The 19,970-nt window shown below is 42.8% G+C and overlaps 1 protein-coding gene across 6 annotated transcripts; it reads right to left on the reverse strand.

Moving 5' to 3' along the window:
- Positions 1 to 14,187: 14,187 nt before the first annotated feature.
- On the reverse strand, positions 14,188 to 17,107 carry LOC109768957 (uncharacterized). 6 transcript variants are annotated; one of them, XM_073505208.1, is made up of 7 exons: positions 16,347 to 17,107; positions 15,619 to 15,712; positions 15,318 to 15,424; positions 15,134 to 15,238; positions 14,852 to 14,928; positions 14,622 to 14,766; positions 14,188 to 14,481 (listed from the first exon to the last, which is right to left on the reverse strand). In XM_073505208.1, exons 2-5 carry the CDS (start codon positions 15,629 to 15,631, stop codon positions 14,908 to 14,910), a joined length of 246 nt encoding a protein of 81 aa, XP_073361309.1. In that variant the 5' UTR covers positions 15,632 to 15,712; positions 16,347 to 17,107; the 3' UTR covers positions 14,188 to 14,481; positions 14,622 to 14,766; positions 14,852 to 14,907. The 6 variants fall into 6 exon arrangements, 1 of the variants encoding a protein (XP_073361309.1); XR_012189707.1 differs by lacking the exon at positions 15,318 to 15,424 and having other exon boundaries at positions 16,347 to 17,068; XR_006666406.2 differs by lacking the exon at positions 15,318 to 15,424 and having other exon boundaries at positions 15,134 to 15,274; positions 16,347 to 17,068.
- Between the last annotated feature and the right edge of the window lie 2,863 nt (positions 17,108 to 19,970).

The following is a 19,970-nucleotide window of genomic DNA, read 5'->3' on the forward strand; positions in this document are numbered from 1 at the left end:
TGCTTTTTATTTGGAGAGATGCCACTAGCGAAGTTATTGATGATGGAGATTTATTCGTCATAATTACAATCTTGATCACTTTATTTTATGTTCTTTATAGTCTAAACGTTTTTACCTGTTTCTATGCAATCCAATTCCAAACACCCAATACAATAATTCTTGTAACTTGCAAAGCTAGTGGGGTTGGCAACCTCACTAGTCTAAGTTGGGAACCAAGGAAAATTTCTTAATTCCGTGTATGTATTGATCATTGACTCGTTGCAAGCACTCCTCAGAGTAATACATCGATTCACAACTAAAAAAATACTTGCTTCGTGCTACAAACACTTGCTTTTTCAGGGTCCAACAATTTCGAAAAAGATCAAAGGAAGCAGGAAATGAGGAGGAGGCCATTTGTGTCATCCTCCAACTTTTTTGGGTCAAGAGATTGCATGACTTATGGGTCATCAAGATTTAGTAAATTTCTTCGTAAGATGGTCTTTATACACTCCTTATTTCCCATGGAATTTGTAGTGACGTCATGGAGAAAAGAGGTACTAGCTCTTGTGGTAGAGCTGACCAAATCATTGGTTGGGCAATGGGCTAAGGGGCGAATTGCGAGCTTTAGGTTGGTTTTTACTGGATTTATGGCCTAATTATTGAGGGATACTCAAAATCGCTTCATGATCTCGAGGAGCGAGAGGAAGGTGTGGAATTCATTTTACATTCTAGCTTTTGATGGATCCTCATCATGCTATTGTAGAGGCTGAGTTTACTTTTTTTTAGCCCAGCTTAACGCATTAATACAAGTGCCGTATTGGAAATATGTAGCATCACACTGTAAACATTCTACTCAGGAGAGCATTGTGCCGTTGTGTACAGTTCAATACATATTAGTGTTGGCAGGTCCTATTCTACGCTCTGTGTGATCTATTGTTGCTAAAACATGCACCTATCATTTGATCGCTACCATAGGCCGTCCAGAATGCACAAGCATCACTCATCACTCAAAAATAAATTGCCACTCCGAAAGAGAAAACCGTTTAATACTGAAAATAAAATGTTAAGAAATCTTAATTAAATAATTATGTATTTAAAAATTATTCATGAATTAAAAAGTGATAAGGAATTTTTTTATAACTTCATGGATGTATGAAAATATTCATGGATTCTCTTAAAAATATTCAAGAATTTTAAAATATAAATAGTAAAACCAAAAATATGAAATATATAAAAACAAAAAGGGAAAACCAAAATAAACCATCAAAAATTGGTGAGAAGAAACATGATAGGAAAACTTGCAAAATGAATATCGGTGCGAACCTCTTGCCGCTTAGTGCGGAAGTTCTTGAAATTAGTCGACCCATGTCTTGGAGCGAGCCTCATAGCGACTATTAGCCAACATAAGCGATGAATAAGATGTTTTTTGTCTTCCCGGTTCACCATAGGGAATAATAAACGTACTACTTACAATTTTGTTACTTTTGGCATGGCCTAATTTGGGATGGGTTGTCTTTTATGTTACATTCTTCTTTATAGGTATTATTTTGTTACTTTTATGTTACATTCTTATTTATAGATATTATTTTTTCTTCTTTTTGTTTATTTTATTTCCTTTATTAGTTTTCTCTGTGCATTTATTTTATTTTGATGCAAAACATCCATGTAAAAAATCATTCTAGAAGAGACCATCTGCAATGCCCTAGCACCTGGCGCAAAAAGAGTGTGGTTTGGTTCGGCGGCCATCGCTACCAACGTGCGGGTGATGTGATGGACCACATTTAGATGGTTGCAAGAGCAGACCTGCAGTGCTTTGTCTTTCTTGATGGCAATTTGTTTGGGATGACTGGGGGACATCTGTATCGTGCTCGGTGTTTTCTTTCAGTGGAGAGACTTTATCAGGGACTTCTAGGTCATCAACATTTAGTGGATTGCTTTGCAGGATGGTCTCGGTCGATGCTCTTTCCCTGGTTATGAAATTTGTAGTGTCCCCATGTGCTAGTAGTAGTGTGGCGGAGCTTGAGACAAATCGTCGGTGGGGCAATGGGTTAAGTGTGGCAAAATTATGAGCTTCAAGGTGATTTTTGCTGGATTTATGGCACAATTACTAGGTGTGATAGATTTGTTCATGGGTTGGGAAGGGGGATGCGCGTTGGCTCGAGAGAAGCTCCCCCATGGGCTAGGTGGGCATTGCACTTTTCGGAATTTGTTTCCTTTTTAGCGTTTGCATTGGTTGGTATGTGCACTATGTGCATTCTGATGGTTTGTTATCATGTTGTTGTAGAGGCTGAGTTTACTTATTTAGTCTCCACTTAGTGCATCAATAAAATTGCCATATTGAAAATGTGTATCATCATTTAAGAAAAAATCTATTACCTTAATGGTGCAAGAGGACATGGTGATTAGTTTTGTGTTAATGTCTTTAAGCTGATACAGTATCAAATTGAGAAGCACCCAAAGGTTTCGTTCAAGAGAAAAATGATAAGAGATCGGTATTTATGGAGTGTTAACGCTTTCTATTTACTTTCATTGGCGTAGACATGTCCTTCTATCATAGCCCATCATTTTTTTGCCCTTTTAAAAACAAACGAGGCATAACTACCTAAGGCACCCTACCCCGATCTCTCTATCGAGATCATCCTATATATGCCTCACTTCACATCATAATAGAAACAATGAGTCAATTGAGGTTCAAGGGTTGGTGGTTCCTCTTTTTCTCAAACACATCGAGAAAATTTCCCTATTTGATCTCTTCTTAGTTCAATACCTATGCACGAGAGGTATCAGGATGCAAGATGGTGCGACACTTAGCCTTTTGTCAAGATGTGATGTGAGATTCTGAAATAACTTGTGATGATAGTTAGATATGACAGTGTGAAATTCCCGTGGATTACACACAATATGATGTGTGTAGGTATTCACTTGCAAATTGCCAAAGCATCCCGATTCGGGCTAATATGACGCAGTGATAGTCACAACTTGAGAGTTACCAACGTATCTCCGTAGTACTGAAAACAATATGCCCATTTTGGGGGCAAATCGTTGTCCGAGGTAGATTGTCAATTACACCTCTCACTTTCATGTATTAACACACCTAATAATGGTATGTGTGATAGATGGTACTAATACAAGCTCCAGAATAAGAAATATGCTAGGCAAAGATGCTTCCACCAGATGTAACCGGTTAATCATGCACTACAGGAATCAGCTACTTTGCCGTCTGCCACGGCGGACGGCAAAGGCCTTTGCCGTCTGCCGCGGACGGCAAAAGGCTCCAGCAAAGTAGGCTACGGTAAAGAGCTTCTTTGTCGTCTGCTTTCTGAAGCGAACGGCAAAGGGGCCTTTGCCATCAGCGGCGGACGGCAAAGAAAGCCGACGGCAATAAATTCGCTGTTAGTCCGTTAGGCGTCTAACGGCAGCCTTTGCCGTCCGCCGCTGACGGCAAAGACTGCAGGCTCTTTGCCATCTGCTGGCAGATGACAAAGAGACCAAATAGGCATTAATTCTGTTTCTTCTTATATCCATTTATTTTCATAGAAAATCACACACACACACACACACACACACACACACATATATATATATATATATGACCAATATAGGACATCCAACACATGTTACCAATAGTAGCAAGTTTCATCCATACATATACATAGTTTCATCAATATTACACAGTTTCATCCATAGGTAGCAAGTTTCACAAAGTAAAAACAAAAACTAAAGGCAAGCACTCCATATCTGAAATTACAAGAAATGACCTAAAACTAAATATCTATTTTCCTAGGCAGCACACACTTGACCACCATAGCAGCTTGCTGGACCGTTGTATCTGTGGAGCACAAAACAGCAGTCAGCCTGATTAGAAATTTTAAGGAGAGCAGTGCTAGTTTAAGAGTTATGAACAAATAGAAATGGTGCTAGTTTAAGAGTTATGAAAAAATATAGCATGCCAGAATCACTATGAGCACAATCAAATTGAGTTATCTAAGCAATTTGACAATCAAATGGAGTTAACACGGCCCCAGCGTTAGGGATTTAGTGACGGCAGCAGTCTGCCAGCCGGCTTCCTCAATAGAAGGGACAGACCCAGTGCTAGAAGCAGAACAAGAACGTTGATACACAAGATAAGCACAAGCCCTTGATAGCAGTCTGCTTGGTAGAACAATTAATTAACCTCTAGAAGCAGAAGAAGCACGTTGATAGACAAGTTATTATGAAGAACCTACCTTGAGAGCGGTCTGCTTGCGCAAGATATTGGACTTGTGGACAAGAAAACAGTATAATCCTAGGCTGTGTCAGGTAACAACAATGTGGAGCAAGGTATCATGGTCATAAACAGCTAGGCTGACATGGTTATGAACAACTAGACTAGAACAGTAAGAGGGCAGTGAGGATTGACGAATCATCATCATTAAATAAAAGAAGAAAAAAGAACATCCTTGGTTGCAGGTGGTAATAAAAGAGCTAGACTGGAGCAGGACAGTGGTGTGTGACAAGTTAGAGAAGAAAACAACATAATCTTGGGCTAAAAGGCAACAATTTAGACATCTAGGGCAAGGCAGCAGGGTTTCGCCAGAGGAAGTTGGCACATTTCCTGCATCCGATCAGTCCACTGTGAACCCCCGAAGGGGCCAAGAACAGGAGCGATAACTAGTGCTTGCTGTGATGCGAGTTGACCGCGAATCTACACTAGCAGAGCAGAGCAGAACGGCGATGGAAACAAGGAAACAGAGATGGGGGGTGAACAGAGCAGGGGACCTTCTGTGGCGTGTCGTCGTGGTCGGGGTGGACGACGCCGTCGTGGTCGAGCTCGAGGTCGGACTCGACGATGTCCTCGTCGAGCTCGTCGGGCTCGGGGGTGGGGTCGCGCATGTCCTGGTCGTCCTCCCCCTCCTCCTCGTCCTCATCATCATCATCGTCGATGTCGTCCATGGACCTTGCCTGCGCTTCCAAATCCAACATAAAAAAGGAGATCAGACAAGAAAACAAAAGAAACAGAGGATCGGGGCCGCGGAAGGAAGGGGAAGGGACGCGGAAGATCGGACCTTGGGGGCGGCGGGCTTGGCGAAGGAGGCGGCGGGCTTGGCGGAGGAGGCGGCGGCGGCGGATCTGAGCGAGGGAGACAAGGGTGAGGGGAAATGGTGAGGTGGCAGCGCGCACCGGCGGGCGGAGGCGAGGTGGCGCAGCGGCGCGGGGTCGGGAGGCTCTCGGCTGTGGGGCGGGCGTCGTCGAATCCCGCCGGAGCTCGCCGGAATCGGCCGGCGTAGCTTCTCGCGGGAGGGAGAGGGAGAGACGAGCGGGAGAGAGAGGGGTGGGGCGGAGAGAGAGGGGATAGGGATAGAGGAGGTGGGGCAACGACGGGGTGGGGCTCGGCCGTTAGTTAGGTCACATCTTTGCCGTCCGCCCACCCTTTGCCGTCCGCTTTGTTTCCTCTTTGCCGTCTGCTAGCAGACGGCAAAGAGGGGGCCGTTAAGTTTTTTCCAATTAGCTCGTTTAGTGGGGCTAGCTCTCTCTTTTTGATGTCAGCCAGCGGACGGCAAAGAACAGGCTGATGGCAAAGACCTTCTTTGCCATCAGCCAGTTCTTTGCCGTCCATTTTCCTGAAGCGGATGGCGAAGACCTTCTTTGCCGTCAGCCAGCAGACGGCAAAGAACTGGCAGACGGCAAATAAGCTAATTCCAGTAGTGATGCAAGGATTGTCTAGTGTTTAACACTTGCAATTAATCAAAAGATTATCTGCATCGTTATCTTTTTATTTTTGGTTGGATATAAGACAAATTAGAGCATCTTCAATAGATGATGCAAATTTGGAGATGTAAAAGTATGTGTTGTACAATTTACATCACCAAAAAATGTTTTTACATCTCCAAAAAAGAGCCAACTCCAACAGATGATGTATATTTGTGATGTAGAACTCCAACTCCAATAGATGGTGCAAATGTGAAGATGTAAAAACTAGGAACTTCAACTACAACTTCATTTGGAACATAATTCAAACATAGTTCTAATTAAAAACATAAATCAAATGACTACTACAACTAATTCAAACTACTAAATCCATCAAACTAGTCGTCCTCCTCTGAGGGCATCCAGTACTCCTTGTCGTCCTCATCCGAGGGCCCCCAGAACTCCTCGTCGTCGTCCTCCGAGGACTCGATGGGGATCACCGTCGAGGGGCTGGCCATTTCCTCCTTCTTCACCGCCTTCTTCTTCTTCTCCTCGTCCTTGCGCTTCCATAAGTAATCACACTCGGCCTAAACATACTCTGGATGCTCCCGTGCGAACCTCGCCATCGCCGCCTCGTCGCTATCACCGGGACAAAACAACAATGGCCAACCTCTTCTTCGCGTCTTCTTCGTCATCTCCTCCATCCGAATACTCTCCGGCACGAGGAACTCCACATGCGCCCGGGTCTCCATCTCTGGGTAGTTGAGCGTCGTCCTCAACCTCCGGCCACGCATGGTTGGCTGATGACCCACAAGTATAGGGGATCTATCGTAGTCCTTTCGATAAGTAAGAGTGTCGAACCCAACGAGGAGCAGAAGGAAATGACAAGCAGTTTTCAGTAAGGTATTCTCTGCAAGCACTGAAATTATCGGTAATAGATAGTAGTTTGATAAGGTAATTCGTAACGCGTAACAAGTAACAAAAGTAAACAAGGTGCAGCAAGGTGGCCCAATCCTTTTTGTAGAAAAGGACAAGCCTGGACAAATTCTTATATAAAGGAAAGCGCTCCCGAGGACACATGGGAATTATCGTCAAGCTAGTTTTCATCATGCTCATATGATTCGCGTTCGTTACTTTGATAATTTCATATGTGGGTGGACCGGTGCTTGGGTACCGCCCTTCCTTGGACAAGCATCCCACTTATGATTAACCCCCCTCGCAAGCATCTGCAACTATGAAAAAGAATTAAGGTAAACCTAACCATAGCCTGAAACATATGGATCCAAATCAGCCCCTTACGAAGCAACGCATAAACTAGGGTTTAAGCTTCTGTCACTCTAGCAACCCATCATCTACTTATTAATTCCCAATGCCTTCCCCTAGGCCCAAACAATGATGAAGTGTCATGTAGTCGACGTTCACATAACACCACTAGAGGAAAGACAACATACATCTTATCAAAATATCGAACGAATACCAAATTCACATGACTACTCATAACAAGACTTTTCCCATGTCCTCAGGAACAAACGTAACTACTCACAAATCATATTCATGTTCATAATCAGAGGGGTATTAATGTGCATAAAGGATCTGAACATATAATCTTCCACCGAGTAAACCAACTAGCATCAACTACAAGGAGTAATCAACACTACTAGCAACCCACAGGTACCAATCTGAGGTTTTGAGACAAAGATCGGATACAAGAGATGAACTAGGGTTTGAGGGGAGATGATGATGGTGAAGATGTTGTTGGAGATTGACCCCCTACCGATGAGAGGATCGATGGTGATGATGATGGTGACGATTTCCCCCTCCCTGAGGGATGTTTCCCCGGCAGAAAAGCTCCGCCGGAGCCCTAGATTAGTTCCGCCAAGGTTCTGCCTCGAGATGGCAGCGCTTCGTCCCGAAAGCTTCCTTATGATTTTTTCCAGGGCAAAAGACACCTTATACCAGAAGATGGGCATCGGGGAAGTTCCAGGTGGCCCATGAGGCAGGGGCGCGCCCTCCACCCTCGTGGACAGTGGGTGGCCCCCCTCTGGTGCTTTCTTCGCCCAACATTTTTAATATATTCCAAAACTGACTTTCGTGGAGTTTCAGGAATTTTGGAGTTGTGCAGAATAGGTCTCTAATATTTGCTCCTTTTCCAGCCCAGAATTCCAGCCGCCGGCATTCTCCCTCTTCATGTAAACCTTGTAAAATAAGAGAGAAAGGCATAAGTATTGTGACATAATGTGTAATAACAGCCCATAATGCAATAAATATCGATATAAAAGCATGATGCAAAATGGACGTATCAACTCCCCCAAGCTTAGACCTCGCTTGTCCTCAAACGGAAGCCGATATTGAAAAATATGTCCACATGTTTACAGATAGAGATGTCGATAAAATAATATACGGACATGAGGGCATCATGATCATTCTTAGAATAGCAACATATATATATTGTCATATGATTTCTTATGCTGAAGTAACAATCTATTCACAATGTAAAGTATGAATCAGAAACTTCATTGAAAAACTAGCAAACTATAATCTCAGTCATTGAAGCAATTGCAATTTATCATAACATCGGAAAGAGTCAATATAAGAGCTTTTCGGCAAGTCCACATACTCAACTATCATTTAGTCTTTCACAATTGCTAACACTCACGCAATACTTATGGGTATGAAGTTTTAATCGGACACGGAGAAAGATAGGGGCTTATAGTTTTGCCTCCCAACCTTTTACCTCAAGGGTAACATCAACAATAATGCTTTCTAAAAACCCACATCCAATTGGATATATATATATATATATATATATATATATATATATATATATATCAGGATCTTTCCAACACATAGTGCTTGCCAAAGCATAAAGTGAAAAAAGGAAAGGTGAAGATCACCATGACTCTTGTATAAGGTATAAGACAAAATTAAAAGATAGGCCCTTCGCAGAGGGAAGCAGAGGTTGTCATGTGCTTTTATGGTTGGATGTACAAAATCTTAATGCAAAAGAACGTCACTTCATATTGCCACTTGTGATAGGGACCTTTATTATGCAGTCCGTCGCTTTTATTTCTTCCATATTACAAGCTCGTATAAAGCTTATTTTCTCCACACTAATAGATCATACATATTTAGAGAGCAATTTTTATTGCTTGCAGCAATGACAACTTACTTGAAGGATCCTACTCAATCCATAGGTAGATATGGTGGACTCTCATGGTAAAACTGGGTTTAAGGATATTTGGAAGCACAAGTAGTATCTCTACTTGGTGCAAAGAATTTGGCTAGCATGAGGGGGAAAGGCAAGCTCAACATGTTGGATGATCCATGACAATATAATTTATTTCGGACCCATTATGTTGTCTTCCTTGTCCAACATCAACTTTTTAGCATGTCATATTTTAATGAGTGCTCACAATCATAAAAGAAGTCCAAGATAGTATTTTTATATGTGAAAAACTCTCTTTCTTTACTACTTCCTATTAATTGCAACGATGACCAAAACTATGTTTGTCAACTCTCAACAACTTTTATTCATCTTACTCTATATGTGAAGTCATTACTCTCCATAAGATCAATATGATCTCTTTATTTCTTTTTATTCTTTTTTATTCTTTTATTCCCTCAAGATCATAGCAAGATAACCAAGCCCTCGACTCAAGACTAATCTTTATTATATATAGCTCACGGACTCGATTACATAGATAAGGATCAACACAAAAACTCAAAGCTAGATCATACTAAACTTTATTCTACTAGATCAATATATAACCAAAAGGATCGAACTAAGAAAAACGGTGAAGATAGAAGTGTGATGGTGATACGATACCGGGGTACCTCCCCCAAGCTTGGCAGTTGCCAAGGGGAGTGCCCATACCCATGTATTTATGTCTCTTTCTTCGGAGGTGGTGATGATGGAGTTGTTGATGATGTAGGCTTGTCGTCCATCTTCCAAGGCATAGGCTCACCATCATAAAAGGGTGATCGAGTCTCCGGGATCCTCAAATCTGCAGCCAAACTCATCCTCTTGAATCTATATTCATACTCACAGTTTTGGTTTTGCAGGTCATAGATCTGGACTTGGAGGTGCTCGATTTTCTCGTGAAGCTAGAAGATGGTCTACCCAATGTTCTTGGCATCCATCTTGTGGTTGTTGGTGAACTCCGCGATCATCATGTGTTTGGCGTTGAGTCCGCGTTCCACCATCCCCTGGCACTTGAAAACTTGTTGCTCCATTACTTCGATTCTTGTCTCCACGCTTCCGGTCCTCCTTGGTCCCTCAACATCGCGGATGTGCAGCACCCCTCACGCATCTCAATGGTTTGAGGGTGTTGCAACACCTCCGCGAGGTAGGGGTTTATGACCTTCTCGAAAAACTTGTCCTTGGGGGCGCTTGAAGACGTCATGGTGATCTAGATCTGTCAGAAAAACAGCTCGAAACAAAAGCAGAGGATTTTGTCGTGGTACCGTGGTCAAAACCTTCGGGAGATTATAATGAATTTTTACCGACCAAAAGAAGTATCGTGCAAGAAAACGGAGTCTGGAGGGAACACGAGGTGCCCACGAGGCAGGGGGGCGCGCCCTCCACCCTCGTGGATGCCTCGTGTCCCTTTCGGACTACTTCTTTTTTTCCTATTTTTTTTAAATATTCCAAAACGGAGAAAAATTGCTATTAGAACTGTTTTGGAGTCAGTTTACTCACCGTACCACATACCTATTCCTTTTCAGAGTCTAAAACGTTCTGGAAAGTGTCCCTTATGTACTCCTCCGGGGTTACGGTGTCAATAACAATGGTTTCAACATTTATGGGATTACCTGAGATATAATGTTTGATTCTTTGACCGTTCACCACCTTCGGATTTGTGCCTTCGAAGTTGTTGATTTTTATGGCACCGGAACGATAGACCTCCTCGATAACGTAAGGACCTTCCCATTTAGAGAGGAGTTTTCCTGCAAAAAATCTGAAACGAGAGTTGTATAACAAAACATAATATCCTACATTAAACTCACGCTTTTGTATCCTTTTGTCATGCCATGTTTTAACTTTTTCTAAACAGTTTGGCATTCTCATAGGCCTGGTTTCTCCACTCATCAAGTTAGCTAATGTCAAATAGTCTCTTCTCACTGGCAAGCTTGAAATCATAATTGAGCTCTTTAATGGCCCAATATGCCTTATGTTCTAGTTCGAGAGGTAAGTGACATGCTTTTCCATAAACCATTTTATATGGAGACATACCCATAGGATTTTTATATGCAGTTCTCTAGGATCATAATGCATCATCAAGTTTCTTGGACCAATTCTTTCTAGATCTATTAACAGTCTTCTGCAAAATTAATTTAATCTCTCTATTACTCAGTTCTACTTGACTACTAGACTGTGGGTGGTATGGAGATGCAATTCTATGATTAACATCATACTTAGCAAGCATTTTACGAAAAGCATCATGAATAAAATGTGAACCACCACCAGTCATTAAGTATCTAGGGACTCCAAACCTTGGAAAAATAACTTCTTTAAGCATCTTAATAAAGGTGTTATGATCAGCACTACTAGTTGGAATAGCTTCTACCCACTTAGTAACGTAATCAACAACAACTAAACTATGTGTATACCCATTAGAGGAAGGAAACGGTCCCATATAATCAAAGCCCCAAACATCAAATGGTTCAATAACAAGTGAATAGTTCATAGGCATTTCTTGACGTCTACTAATATTACCAATTCTTTGACATTCATCACAATACAAGACAAACTTACGGGCATCTTTGAAAAGAGTAGGCCAATAAAAACCGGATTGCAATACCTTATGTGCAGTTCTATCTCCAGCGTGTTGTCCTCCATAAGCCTCGGAGTGACACTTACGTAGGATTTGCTCTTGTTCTTGCTCAGGTACACAACGTCTAATAACACCATCTACTCCTTCTTTATAAAGGTGTGGGTCATCCCAGAAGTAATGTCTTAAATCACAGAAAAACTTTTTCTTTTGCTGGTATGTGAAACTAGGTGGTATAAATTTAGCAACAATGTAATTAGCATAATCAGCATACCATGGAGTAGTACGAGAAGCATTTATGACAGCTAATTGTTCATCAGGAAAACTATCATCAATAGCGAGTGGGTCATCAAGAACATTTCCTAACCTAGACAAGTTGTCTGCAACGGGGTTCTCAGCTCTCTTCCTATCAATAATATGCAAATCAAATTCTTGTAGCAAGAGAACCCATCTAATAAGTGTAGGTTTAGCATCTTTCTTTTCCATAAGGTATTTAATAGCAGCATGATCAGTGTGAACAGTTACTTTAGAATCAACAATAAGGTCTGAACTTATCACAAGCAAATACAACTGCTAAAAATTCTTTTTCAGTAGTAGCATAATTTCTCTTGGCACTGTCTAGAGTTTTACTAGCATATTGGATAACATTTAATTTCTTATCAACTCTTTGTCCTAGAACAGCACCTACAGCATAATCACTAGCATCACACATAATTTCAAAGGGTAAATTCCAATCAGGTGACTGAACAATAGGTGCAGAAATCAAGGCTTTCTTAAGTATTCAAATGCTTCTACACAATCATCATCAAAGACAAAAGGAACATCTTTTTGTAAGAGATTAGTCAGAGGCCTAGAAATTTTTGAGAAGTCTTTAATGAACCTCCTATAAAAACCGGCATGACCAAGAAAACTTCCTATACCTTTAATGTCCTTAGGACACAACATCTTTTCAATACCATCAGCTTTAGCTTTATCAACTTCAATACCTCTTTCAGAAATTTTATGCCCAAGACAATACCTTCATTAACCATAAAATGGCACTTCTCCCAATTCAAGACAAGATTAGTTTCTTCACATCTCTGCAAAACTCGATCAAGGTTGCTTAAGCAATCATCAAAAGAAGTTCCATACACGGAGAAATCATCCATGAAAACCTCAACAATCTTTTCACAAAAGTCAGAGAATATAGCAGTCATACATCTTTGAAACGTAGCAGGTGCATTACATAAACCAAAAGGCATACTTCTATAAGCAAAGGTACCAAAAGGGCAAGTAAAAGTGGTCTTTTCCTGATCCTCTTTTGACACAGGTATTTGACAGAAACCAGAATAACCGTCTAGAAAACAAAAATGTGTATGTTTGGATAATCTTTTTAGCATTTGATCAATAAAAGGTAAAGGTAATGATCCTTTCTAGTAGCTTTATTTAATTTGCGGAAATCAATTACCATTCTATAACATGTAACAATTCTTTGTGGGGTCAATTCGTCTTTATCATTAGGAACAATAGTAATACCTCCCTTCTTAGGGACATAATGGACAGGACTTACCCACTGACTATCAGCAACATGATAAATTATACCTGCCTCCAGAAGCTTTAGTATTTCATTTCTTACCACTTCTTTCATCTTAGGATTTAACCGTCGTTGGTGATCAACAACCGGTTTAGCGTCTTTCTCCAATCTTATTTTGTGTTGGCATAGAGTGGGACTAATGCCCTTAAGATCATCAAGAGTATATCCAATAGCAGCACGGTGCTTCTTCAGAGTTTTCAATAATTTTTCTTCTTCCTGCTCTGAAAGGTTAGCACTAATAATAACAGGATATATCTTCTTTTCATCAAGATAAGCATATTTAAGAGTATCAAGTAATGGTTTAAGCTCAAACACGGGATCACCCTTGGGTGGATGAGGATCCCCTAGAATTGCAGCAGGCAAGTTGTGTTTCAAAATAGGTCCCTTTTTAAAGAATACATCATCTATTTCCCTTCTTTCATTCATAAACATATCATTTTCATGGTATAGCAAATATTGTTCTAAAGGATCATTAGGAGGCACGACAATAGAAGCAAGACCAATAATTTCATCTTTACTAGGCAATTCTTTATCATGGGGTTGTCTACGAAATTTAGCAAAATTAAAATCATGAGACATATCCCCTAGACCAACAGTAACAATATCCTTTTCGCAGTCTATCTTAGCATTAACAGTATTCAAGAAGGGTCTACCAAATATAATGAGACGAAAGTCATCTTGTGGGGAAGCAAGAATAAGAAAATCAGTAGGATATTTAATTTTCCCACACAAGACTTCAACGTCTCTAACAATCCCAACTGGTGAAATAGTATCTCTATTGGCAAGCTTAATAGTAACATCAATATCGACTACACCATGACATCTTAGTTAAGGGCAGAAAAACTGCCGGTAAAAGTCGCTTTATGCGGCATGTGATTTGCCATGAAAGACTTTCCCCGGCAGATGCAAACCGCCCTGAAAAGTCCTGTCGGGAAATGTCTTTCTCGGCAGATACTTGAATTTCCAGCAGTTAATGTGCCCTCTATCTACGTTTTATTCCCGGCATATAGTTCTTTTCCCGGCAGATGTTGCTTCTCCAGCAGGCTATCTTTCCCGGCAGATTTGAGTATTCCTCGCAGTTATTTTGTCAGTGATTCTTAGAGCTCCTCGCAGCCCATCTGCCCATAAATGTACGTATTCCAAAAAAAAGTACAGTGGGATACTATTTATTTCTTTTACATTACAACAAACATGAGCTGATATCTCAACTTAGCATTGAAATCCATTCATGCCCAACAATAAAACATCCAACATATATGCTTCACATTTGTATATTACAAACCTAATAACAGATCATTTCCACAAATCAGATATGTGCAACACACTGGGTACACATGAAAAGATCATTCTAAGTTAGCATCTTTACTTTGTAGCCTTTCTAGGTCAATACAATATAATTTCAAAACTGAACTTATATGGTCTTCAAGCCGAGTGAAGAAAATGGTTGCACAAGGTGAGTAGATCACTAGCCTTGAAGCACGCGTTGCCAACCTGAAAAAAAATTAAGTCAATTGGCATGTACATTACTGAACCGAGTAATTTATTCGTTTGGCTTCTGAAAAGTGAAGCACATAAAAAATATGTCCACATAAGTGGTTCACGAATTAGAACAACTGTGAAGGAAATGCAACCCTCCGTTTCTGGTTGTGTCAAGGAAAAACATGTGCAAAGAGCCTGATGAACTTCTGGCAGCAAAAACATCAGGCTGGGCGATGCACGGCCGAAATGCGAGCGAGTAAATTGTTGATGGATATGCTCCCACTGAAACCTATGTAACTGTTGATGTAACAATGTAAAACGAGATTAGTCAAAATGGCAAAGTAGTTATCATGGTTGTAGAACAAAGATCAATAATGTTCACCTTAGTTGCTTGTGCCACGGTATATACTCTAATCATAGTCCCCTTCTCAGAAGTTGTTACCAGACATGGGCATCTACCTGTTGATCAATTACGATGAGGAAAAAGATATCAGTGAAAAGACATATACATATCTTCAGATTACTAGGGTTGAGATAAGTCCCAAAGTTGACTGAAAACTGTAGGAAAATAAATCTGGTCTAGAAAAAAAGAGGTTCACATAATGTTTTTCCCACGTATATAAATTAAATATTGTCCATACCACCACAGTTGCATGACCATTACCTTTTCTTTTTTATGCCTTGAAAAGGCAGAAAGAGATCCAAAATAATCAATGAGTAGTTGGTTTTTATAGTGATATCTCTCAAGAAAGATCCAGCACTTGGATAACTGTAAAAATCCGTAGATGCAATGATGTTTACTCAGCTGTACAAATGATACGGAAGGAATTAAACCGTGTGGAAGTTACTTGACATATCAATTCAGTATCTGATGCTTTATACACTAGAGTGGATCCCTTGGATTCAGGAGCTGTAAATCCGTATATGCAGTGAACTTTACAAAGCTCGCATGAAACTACAATAAAAAAGGTCATTTTAATATATCACCTAGCAGACACTACAAATTGCAAATCAAACAAGTACATGTTACAAAAAAGGCTATTCTATATGAGAACAAATGTTTGTCGGTGATTAACAAATACATGTTTGCTCATCATAAAACTTGAAGAATAAATTAGCATTGATGATTATTTACATCAAGGTTCTTACCTGCAACATCCATATATGTTCTACATAGTTGACACTGCACGAACCGAGAGAAGGATTTTTCATGGCGGGCAAGTATATTAGTTGCACAAGGTTCCTGCAATTTCCATATCGGCAAATATTTCAGTAAAACGGCAAAGAACATAAATGAAGATATATCCAGAATCTTTATATGTGAAGCATTTAATTCCGCACCAAGCTAACATAGACAGGATCCCCAACAAACCAAACACATCAGCAACCCATTAACGGCAATACTGTAATACACATCAATTTATTGAGGCTATATGCGGGCAGAGCATGGGCACTAACCATCTAACTATGACAGTTACATGGCTGGCGATGGTGTATCCTTCACCAGATCAGAAGGCACAAGGAGAGACAGGAGATGGTTAGGGGGTTCAGCTAATATCGAGTAAAAGTGCAAGTTTCATTAACAACTAACAAAGCTCCAGATCATACATGAAAGTGCCAGACGACTAACTGCTAGTATTAGCTAACAAGGTGCCAAAATTCCCACCATTCAGGAAAGTGCTCTTTCTCACATTAAGTGCTAGAAATCCATTTGAATGTTCATAGGAAAGTTCTATAAGAATATGAAAGTTCCAATTTGATCAAAATTTCTACTAGACTACCCCTGCTACAATTTATTTAACACAATGGCCACCACTACATACACAAGTGAGGAAGGGAGAGATGGAAACAGGGGATGGGGAGCAGCACAGCCTCACCGGATCGGAGAAGAGGCAAGTCGCATGCAGAGCAGGCAAATCACTGGGGGAGGCAACTCGTCGAAGCCACGAGACAGAGGACGAAGCACTGGTCGGAGCTTGGGTGCTGCACCTCTTCCTCCTCGGGTTGGTGGTGTCCTAGCGACGGCGACCTCCACACGTGGATGCAGAGACGGCGGTCTCGGCATGTTTTCGACCACCACCTGCTGATGGTGTCCTATGACGAGGAGGGATCCAGGTGGGTGGTGGTGGCCGGATGCGAGGCCGGGGTGGCCGGATCCGAGGATGGGGTGGCCGGATCTGACTCAAGCAGGGGGAGGATGGCACGCCACGGCGGCTCATCGGAGATGAGTGCTCATCGCCAGCTGGGGAGAGGCCGAAGCTCAAAGAGGCAGGCACAACCACACAGCTGGAAGGGAGGAGAGGTGGCGAGCGGCGGGTAGAGGAGAGGGAAGGCGGGGCGGCGACGAGGCTCTCTCCCTCCAGATCCAGATCGGGGGAGAGGAGGAGCGACAAGAGAGGGGGGGCGGATGCTTGGCGAGGCAGTACTGGATGATGGGGAGGGGGCGGCAGCACTAGGTGCGGTGTGGGTGGGGGTCCATGGAGCCGGCACTGGGCGGAGTTGGTGTGTGGCGATGGGGATCGATGGTGAGTGCGGCGGCTCAGGGAAGGAAGAAGCTGCGGGGACTGGATGCAGTGAACGGGAAAAATAATTAGGCCACATGGAACGGAACCGCTTCTAGAGACTTCTATCGTGTTTCACTTCCCCTGCCTGCCTCGCGTGCTTTAATTTTAGGCTCGAAATTTTACATCCCTGCCAACGTGCTTACCGGCGGTGAATACGCCCTTGTTTACTTTTCAGGGCAGACGTGGTGACCCTAAAATTTCCGGCAGATGAAGTGCCCTTCTTGGCTTAACATTCCCTGTAAATAGCATGCCCTATAAAATTTTGCCCGGCAGTTATGTGCCCTGGATTCTCAATCTTTCCCGGCAATTGATTGCCCTTAAAGTTTTGTCGTGGTGTAGTGATCTTCTATCTCAGCAGGTGCAATATCATGCATAATTTCTTTATATAAAGTATAAGTTATTGCATTGACACTAGCACCCATATTACATAAACCATGATAACAGTGATCTTCTATTTTAACAGAAACAATATGCATGCCAACAACAGGTCTATGTTTATTTTTAGTATCGGGTCTAGCAATTCTAGCAGCTTCATCACAAGAGAGTAACAAGAGAGTATGCACAAGAGAGTAACACTCGCTCGAAGTTTTAAGGAAAGAGTATTTTATCTTTGTTTTGATTTTGAAGCAACGATTTTGGCAAGTTGCCCTCGGCTTCTTTGGCATCAAATTTAACCGTCCATTCATCTATGAGATTTGTGTTAATGAACCCAATGTCCAAGATTTGTGCTTTACTGCATTCGACGATCTTCAATATGCATAATATAGTGAGGATAATTATATATACATGCAATGAAAAAGCTGAGCTATATATAGAGACTTAATTACATAAGTAGTACTTACAGACAGTAGCAAGTGACGATTATTTTATCGAGGGCCTTTTGATTGAAAAACTGGAAGAACTCCTCAAATGGAACCGACTACAGATCAATTGCAACGAGGTCATGCTCCTCTTTAACTCTCAGCGTCAAAATATCCTTCCCAGATTTGCAGGTGTCCATGTACGACTTATGGAATCTTCGCATCATGGTTGTTAGAGGAGGATAACCAGGTTTGACGAGAGGCTTCCCGTACCGGTATTTGTGTTCATCCACCTCCATTGTTTCAAAATGTGCATCGTCGGGCAGGTAATCACCAAGATTGGTACCGGGCAGCATCCCCGGCAGATTTACGACAATATCGCTAGACACCTTTAGCGGGGGGCACGATTGGTTCGCCCGTTCGCCGAGCTGGGGAATTTTTTCCCACTTCTTCGTTCTTGTAACCTTTTTTCACTTGAAGTAGTTCTCAACCGGCGCGCTTCTTGCACTACCTTTTTAAGAGCGCGGACATGGTTGTCATCGGCGGAGGCGGTGGTGGTCGCTTCAGGGCATCCAAAGTGCGCTGAACTTTCACCTTATCTATCTTCTCCTCCGGAGGTGGAGGTTTCTTTGCAAAAAATCCTTCACTTCGGCTTGACAGATCTCCGCATTTTCCTGTTCGGTCATCTCGTATGGTAACTTCTCTAGAGGCTTGAGAGATGGACCGAATCTGTATTGCCTCCTGCCTCTGGCTGTACTGCTAGATGCCGGAGCAGCTGCGACTGTCTTCTTTCATTGCTTACGAGGCGGAGAAGAAGGAGGCGGAGTGCTACGACACGCCGGAGCAGCCAAAGCGGTGGCGGCTCTCTTCCGCCCTTGTTGACGAGGCGGAGGAGGAGGTGGCCTGCTCGGACGCGCCGGCGCAGGCGGAGAAGGAGGCGGAGTGCCGCCACGTGCCTGAGCAGCCGGAGAAGGAGGCGGAGTGCCCTGATCACTCGCCGGAGGAGGAGGTGGAGTGCCCTGACTCGCTAGAGGAGGAGGACAAGGAGGCGGAGGCATCCAGTTCGGAAGCTTGATGAGCTCCTTCCGCCATAGACATGGAGTCTTCAGAGCAAGACCCAGCTGAGTCTCCCCTTCACCGGTAGGGTGGTCAAGCTCGAGCTCCTCAAATCCCTCTGTTATTTCATCGACCATCACAACAACATATAGCCTTGTGGAATCGGAAGGCAGTGAAAAGTTGCGCCGGGTTGAGGAGGTGCAACAGAGCCGACAGCCGCCTTGACTTTGAGGTGCCCCCATTGCGCCATAAGGTGGCAATCTTGAGCCTCCGTGATAGCATCCACGGGGTAGCTGGGAGCTGTGAAGTCAGGCTGCTGAAGGAGCTCGGTGGAAGCCACGCCGCTTCTCCACTGAGATGGCAGGGTAGCTTCTGGGATAGCTCCGGCAGGTCGCTGGCTCTGAACTACTGCTTGTTGTTCCTCTAGCGCCCGTACCCTTGCATTCGGGTTTTGTAGTTCGGTCAGCTCCACTTTCCTCTTCCTCTCCCGGGTTTTGTAACCATCTGCGCTGGGAAACCCAACCTTCCACGCAACGGAGCCTGCCGTGCCTCGTGTTCTTCCTGGGTGCTCAGGATTGCCGAGGGCCTGTGTGAGCTCGTCGTTCTCTCTGTCGGGAATGAACTTCCCTTGCTGCGCTGCGTCGATATACTGCTGAAGCTTCTTGACGGGTATGTCAAGTTGGTCGTTCGTCCAAACGCACTTCCCTGTTTCAGGGTCCTAGGTTCCCCCAACCCCGAAGAACCAAGTCCTTAAAACGGTCTGGCCAGTGCAATGTCTCTGGTTCGACCCCTTTATCAAGCAGGTCATTCTCAGCCTTGTCCCACAACGGTCGGGCTTTGAGGTAGCCACCTGAACCCATGCGATGGTGAAGCTCCTTCTTTGCAGCATTTTTCTTGCTTGCCACTGACATCTTCTTACTCTTCTTCGATGTCTTGTGGGCCACAAATGCGTCCCAGTGATCTCTTATCTTCTCAAATCGGCCGGTGAATTCTAGAGTCTTCTCTTTGTCGACAAACATTGTTTTCAACTCATTCTTCCACCTCCTGAATAGATCTGCCATCTTCTTAAGAGCATGAGCCT

The sequence above is a fragment of the Aegilops tauschii genome, chromosome 7 (genome assembly GCF_002575655.3).
Source record: "Aegilops tauschii subsp. strangulata cultivar AL8/78 chromosome 7, Aet v6.0, whole genome shotgun sequence".
In the NCBI taxonomy this organism is placed as follows: Eukaryota; Viridiplantae; Streptophyta; class Magnoliopsida; order Poales; family Poaceae; genus Aegilops; species Aegilops tauschii.